This window comes from Odontesthes bonariensis, chromosome 16 (assembly GCF_027942865.1).
Source record: "Odontesthes bonariensis isolate fOdoBon6 chromosome 16, fOdoBon6.hap1, whole genome shotgun sequence".
In the NCBI taxonomy this organism is placed as follows: domain Eukaryota; kingdom Metazoa; phylum Chordata; class Actinopteri; order Atheriniformes; family Atherinopsidae; genus Odontesthes; species Odontesthes bonariensis.
In genome coordinates, this window is record NC_134521.1 from 1,591,225 (window position 1) to 1,598,467 (window position 7,243).

General features: G+C 43.7%; 1 protein-coding gene across 1 annotated transcript; it reads left to right on the forward strand.

The window, feature by feature from the left end:
• The first annotated feature begins 6,265 nt into the window (after positions 1–6,265).
• LOC142401893 (odorant receptor 131-2-like) lies at positions 6,266–7,243 on the forward strand. The gene has a single exon (XM_075487350.1). It carries the CDS (start codon positions 6,266–6,268, stop codon positions 7,241–7,243), a length of 978 nt encoding a protein of 325 aa, XP_075343465.1.

Here is a 7,243-nt window from a genome sequence, read left to right on the forward strand (position 1 = left end):
ACGCCATAACATAGTTTTCCTACTAAGAAAGCCAGGGCCAAGCAACTTTTTGGTTAACATTCTTTTCACCTCATCAGAGTGGTCAGCAACCGACCAACTCTGACAGTTGGACGATTTTGTCATTCTGTACGGTGAAGTTCCCGTTTCTCGGTGGAAAGAAACGACCGACCAAGTAACTGAAAAGTCCACGAAAGTCATCCACAACCAAGGAAGGCCCTGAGAGCGGAACCGAGAGAAATCCCCTTGGATCCCGCGTGGCTACCACCTGCTGTGTTCCGAGCTGACTAAACAGGACTTTAGTAAAGTAAGGTCGACCCGTTTTTCATCTTACAGGCGGTTAGATGGATGTCGCGAGACTTTCACTATTAGAATGATAAATGTATCCAAGATGTCAGTCTTTAGCTTCAAATAGTAAGCCAACCTTAACTATTTGAATAAATCCGGTATCTCTCCATTCCCCATAATTTATTTTCAATTCACTAAGTGTTGTATATAATCACGCATTTTCAACGCATCTCCTGTTTGTTTTAAGGTTCATGTCTTTAGTCATATCGTTTTAATAAATAGTTCATATATCTATATATATATGTATAATCATAAATTTATCTGAAGCAGCTTACAAATAATAACATGCAGACTTCAGTATTGTAAAATACAAACCTGATGTAACCAATAAATTGACTTGTGAATAAATTACCTGTTTAATCTAGAATAATCATGGAAGGATAAGCTTCAGCATGGCCTGTACCACCAACAGATTGAAGAAAGGGGCTGATATTGATGAGATGTCTCAGTGGCTAGAAACGTTGGTCTAAAAGGCAACATGTGGACACTAATTGTGGCAGCACAAGAACAGGTGCTGAGCATAACAGCAATAGAAACTACCACAACAGACAGGCCTCCAGGTGCAGGCAATTCAAAAAAATCCAAGAGACAGTCCAGGTTCTTCTTGGTATCACAAGAGCTTAAAAATAAGAGCCCAAAAGGAATAGGTCACATATATACATAAAAGCATCCACCCATCCATTGTCTTCTGCTTATCCTAAGTCCGGTTGCGGAGGCAACGGGTTCAGGAGAGAAACCCAGACATCCCTCTGCCATGCGACAGCTACTCCTGGGGGATCCCGAAGCATTCCCAGGCCAGAAGGGATATATAATTCCTGCAGTGAGGTCTCTTCCTAGTCGGATGTCCCCGGAAAACCTCCTATGGGAGGCGACCAGGAAGCATCCTGACCAGATGCACGAAACAACTTCAGCTGATTTCTTTCAATGTGGAGGAGCAGCGGCTCTACTCCGAGCTCCTTCCAGATGGCCAAGTTCCACACCCTATTTCTCTAAAATTGAGCTCAGCCACCCTTAAAGGAAACCCATTTAAGCCGCTCAATGTCATTCTTTTGGTTACTACCAGTGGCGGCTGGCCCATAGGTAGCGCTGGGGCGCCGCCCTCCCCGATAAGTGGAGGGAAAATGTAAAACATATTTTTCCAAATTTAGTTAAAAATGTCGGTTTACACATTAGTGTGTGCCTACATGCAATATGAATGATATACACTTCATTTCCCACCTACTGACATTCATTCACTAGTGAATTTCCACAAACTCATATAGTTTCTGTCATGAGGCGCTGGTCAGAGCGCAGCAGTGTAGCCAAACAGCCAATCGTGTACTGTTGCCAGGGCAAATGAATAAATATTTGGCCAATCAGTGTCGCAGAATTTTATGGTCTTGGGGTGCTAAAAAATATCGCCTCAGCAGCAGATTTCAGATTAAAAAAGGCTTGTGCAGCGCGGTAAATCAGCGGGATGATGGCGAACTTCACGATCGAGGTGCAGCTTCCACCGAATTCAGTGAGATCCTTATTTATCTACATGTTTGCAAGAAGGACAATGGAGGAGAAAATCTGGATTAAGGAGCTGGGACCCGACAAGCCTGACTTCATGATCAACCAGCAGACCAAGGACGAAAATAAAATCTACAACTGGAGTTTTTGCAGGAGTTGGTTTGAGCTCAAGTCGTGGCTGGCAGGCTGTGGAATAGCCAATGCACTTTTCTGTTTTCCCTGCATTCTTTTTAAAAGGGACAAATGTGATTTAAAGTGCACACAGTCAGGACAAACCGACTTGAATCACCTCTCTGAACGCATCAAGAAGCAAGAACAATCAAGAGTTCATTTGGAAAACTGCGTCAAACAAGCTGTGCTCGGAAACATAAGCATAGCAGCGCAGCTTGATGAGGGACACCGCGTTGCGGTAAGAAGGCACAATGAAATGTATTGTCACATCACCAGCCACCACTGGTCACTACCCAGATCTCAGCTTAGCTCCCTCATTACTGCTGACAAAGCCCCAATTCATCCGTCCATCTCTCAATCCAGTTTACCATCACTGAAAATAATATCCAGAGATAATTAAAGTCCATCGCCTGTGGAAGGGACTTCAGATTCCATGTTCCCAACCTCCCCCGGTATGTGAGAAATATTCCGTCGAAGGTGCGGGATAAAAACCTTGTGGACTGGGTGCTCCACCATATATATATACCCATTTCACCCTCACTATTCGTTTGGGCATACCAAATCTGTCCGGCAGTCTCACCTGCCAACAGATCCAACTCACCCCCTGGTCATGATCAGTCGACAGTTCTACCTCTTTCCTCACCCAAGTGTCCAAGACATATGGCCGCAGGTCTGATGACACAACTACAAAGTCGATAATTGACCTTTGACCAAAGGTGGCCTGGTACCAGGTACACAAATGGACCATCTTATGCTCCACCATTTGCTCGAAAGTGGTCTTTGTAATGGACAATCCATGACCAGCACAGAAGTCCCAAAACAAAACACCACTCGGATTCAGATCAGGGAGGCCTTTCCTCCAATTACGCCGATCGAGGTCACTCCATTATTGTCATCATGGGCATTGGAATTCCCAGGATGCCACCCAGATCCAAGAGAGTCCAAGAAGGCTGAGAAATCTGAGATGTTGTGAGGTGTATATGCACAAACAACAGTCAGATCCTTTCCTCCTGTAACTTGCAGCTACAGTGAGGTGACCCTCTTGCTTACTGGGGGAGAACTCTGATACAGAGGCGCTCAGCCAGGGGTTGTGAGTATCCCCGTACAAGCACTACGCCTCTCTCCATGGGCAACTCCAGAGTGTGAGAGAGTCCAGCTCATCTCTAGAAGTTCTAGAACCAACACTGTGCATGAAGCCCAAGTATATCTAATTAATACTGCTCCACCTCACACACCCGTTTAGGCTCTTTCCCCCCCAGTGAAGTAAGTTCCATGTCCCAAAAGTCAGTTTGCAAAGCAAGGGATTGGTACACCCGCTTTTGCCTGCCGCCCAGCTCACATGACACCAACTAATGTTTCCTACCAGTGAGTGGTGGGCAGACATGGAGGTGGCTTCTTCTTCTGAGCCTGAATGAGGCCAAGGAGCCAAGAGCTCCGCCCCAGGACCTGGCACCAGAGGTTATCCTTTATCCCTTTTCTCTTTACTTTGTAGTTTCTGTTGTTTAACATATCCTTTGGCATACCAGAGAGAAAAAAACATTGTTCAAAGACGGTGGATCCAGAAGAATATTTTTTTCAGAAAAAAAAAATAAATGTATTAGTGGAATGAGATTTACTAGAAAGATTGAACATTAAACTGAATTTTGACTACATCAGGGGTCTCCAACACGTCGCTCGCGCCGCCCCTTTCCAAGTAGCTCGCCAAAGGGCCAATGAATCATACATTAATTTGAAAACTTAATTGGTCTCTCGGCAAATCTTGATGAGTCAGTGGTGATGTGAGATTCTCACATCACCACTGACCAGCGACTGGTCACTGACCAGCGACCGCAAATTTAATTTGCTCCCGGGCTAGTCTAGTCACTTGTGGTCGTTTTGCGAGGCTGAAAATCGAAACTTAATCAGGCCAATCAAATCGTGAGGAGCGGGGTCGGAGGCTGGGCTACCTAGTGACGACAGAGGTGCTACGTTTCAGTGTGTAGTTCCAGAGAGAGGTAAACAGTGGCTGCGCCCAGCCAACAGGCTTTCGAGTTGGCTTTGGCAGCAACTCTAGAAGATTTAAATATAAATTTTTCTTTGCGAGACGAACAGATAACTGCACTTAAGTTTTTCTTGAAAAAAAAGGACGTTTTCGGAGTTTTGCTCACCGGGTACGGTAAAAGTTTAATTTACCAGCTTGCTCTGTTGGTGGGACGACGCTCTGATTGGTTGTTGCGCCATCCTATTGCGTGGCGTTGAGTGCAGAGGCAACTTGACAGACAACCGTACAGCGTCAATAAAAGCTGTACAGGTCTGGCTTGCTAAGCCAGTGAGAAGGAGTTTACGATGGCGACAACATGATCAGTGCTGTCGTTCAGTGCAAAACTGTCATTGTACATTCAGCAAGTGAAAAGCAGAAGATTTCAGCACTTCCCCTCTATCTCAAAGATGCTGGACAGTCACACAGGTGCAGCCAGCGTTTTAAATGTGTCCAAGTATTGTGACCTCTTATCAAGGCTTGAACAGGAGTTTGCTGACAGATTCAGTGACTTTGAGAAACTTGAGCCCTGTGTGACATTTATGGCCAACCCTTTCATGAATGTGGACATAAGTGAGATTTCAGGACAGATGGCTGAACTTTTCTGTGTTGATCCTGTAGAAATGGAAATGGAGGTTATAAACCTTCAAAACAATGTGCAGTTAAAGTCTCAGCAGCATTCACAGCATTTCTGGAGCTTGGTAGAGCCATATGATGATGAAAATCTTCACCAAGCAGCTCTGAAAATGTCTGCTTTGTTTGGGTCTACATACCTCTGTGAGTCAGCTTTTTCTGACATGAATGTCGTGAAATCAAAGCTCAGAACGAGACTGACTGATGAACATTTAAATGACTCCATTAGAGTGAACTTAAGTGGATACACTCCAACATACACCTCTCTTGTTGACTCCTTGCAGTGTCAGTCATCTCACTAGCTAAAAAGGCTGAACTTCTGAACACATTCACACACACACACACACACACACACACACACACCTTCACTGCTCAACATTGAACTGAACTAAATGGTTTTTATTGTGAATGCAATTTTTGTTCTTTATTTTTGTGATGTTTTAATACAGAATGTGAGATGTGGACAGTAACATATTGTAAATGTTCAGGAAAAGAAGGCTTATTGAGTTTGTTTGTTCAAAATGAGCGATGATAATAAATGTTACAAAATACGAGTAGCTCTCGGCCATTTTTATTTTGTGAAAGTAGCTCTCAGAGGGAAAAAGGTTGGAGACCCCTGGACTACATTGTTTCTATGAAAGGAATTTCAATTTCTAATAATCAAATGTTGATTTCAGAAATGTTTGAACATCTTGGTAATGCTTTATGATTCTAAAAAGTACAGATACTTGATATTACTATTATTTAGAAGTTTAAATTGGTTGATTTTTATGAAGTTGACCTCACTGATGTCAACACCAGAATGCAACAATAAAGCTTTCTACACCGTTATCCTTGAATAGTATTTAAGACTTCAAATGTGAAGCGCCCCCCCCCCCAGTCCCGGCTATGGTTCCCGGGACTAGGCCCCCATAGGTAGTCACATGAAAAGTACCCTGGTCTCCATGCATACGTAAAGGTCAAGTCTGTTGAGCCATCAAAGAAGGCCGCTGGGAGTGTGGTCATCCAGTGGACAGAGAAGTCAAGAAGGGTGGTTTGACCGCAGAGACAGCATCTGGCAACCAAGCTGTAATAACCTGCCCAATTGTAGGCAAAGGCCTACCGTGCACTACACAACACTACTGACAAGTGATGTAAAGGGTCTCATCTTGTACAGCACTTTTCTAGTCAAGCTGACCACTCAAAGCTACATGCACCCATTCACTCACACAGGCTACAGATTGATACACAGGTGGATGTATTGCAGCATAGTGTGTTGATCACCATGGACACTTTGACCACAAAATCTAGGAGTTGAACCTCTAAACTTCTGATTGGCAGACGACTGCTCTTCCTCCTGAGCTATGGCCGCCCCAAGGATGTCATCAGAGGTGTGTGTGGCCAGAGAACAGATATAGTATGTGAGGCAAGAGTAAATCAAGCAGACCAGCTCTGCCCACTAAAATGTGCAAAAGAGGTATGTTGGTGGGTTTGACTTAACAAAACTTAACAAACTCTGTCACCATTTCGGCTCTGAAGATGAAATGTTGTTGTTACTGAAAAAAATGTTTTCTTACTATGTTGTTCTTGTGTTTTAAATTCAGATGTACTTAATGTTTCTTTAATATGTCTTTCATTAATCAAACTCAGACCAACACCACCGCTGAGTTCCAGCGTCAGGGATTACTATTCATTGTGTTACTTACCACTATAACAACACTACTATGCTGTGTGTTTCTCTTTGTTAATGGGACCATGTTGTTCACTTTGAAGAGTAAACCGGTGTTTCGGGAGACCTCTCGTTTTATTCTTCTGCATACCCTTCTTTTTGCAGACACTGTGCAGTTGGCAGACAGTCAGACATTGTTTTTAATGTCAGCTTTGGGAGTAAAAGTGCTGTATCCAGTGTGTGCTGCTCTAACAGTACTTTATATTCTTCCATATGGTGTCTCTTTTCTCACACTGGTGTTGATGTGTCTGGAGAGATATGTAGCTGTGTGCTATCCACTACGGCACGCTGCCATCATCACCACTAGAAACACAGGTGTAGCTATTTGTGTGCTTTGGACCTTTAGTTCACTAAGTTGTCTTATTCAACTAACCCTGATGTTAAATGTTAGCTTGGAAGAAATGAAGCGTATGCAAATGAAAGACTATTGTGGCAAAGAAAGTGTGTTTCTTAATCCAAGATCTAATCTTTATGACAAGGCATCCACTTATTTTCTGTTTGCATTAGCAGGTGTCACCGTCACTTTCTCCTATTTTGGTATCATTGTAGCAGCCAGGTCGGCTTCCACAGACAAAGCTTCAGCCAAGAAGGCCCTTAAAACACTGCTGATGCATCTGTTGCAGCTGGGCCTCAGTATGTCCTCCACTGTACACAGCACACTGATCATAGTTGTATCCACAAATCTAGACAGGGTCATAGCTGTGAACATCCAGGTCCTTCTTTATGTTTGTCTCAATGTCATTCCCAAATGTTTGAGTTCCCTCATCTATGGTCTCAGAGACCAGACTATCAGACCTGTCCTCATGCTCAATCTCAGTTGTCGGTGCAGAAGCTTATCTGTGATCTCTGTGGTCCAAACGAGTGCTAAAATCTGA

Coding starts and splice junctions, on each gene's coding strand:
- LOC142401893 (XM_075487350.1), top strand. CDS start 6,266: ATGTCTTTCATTAATCAAACTCAGACCAACACCACCGCTGAGTTCCAG.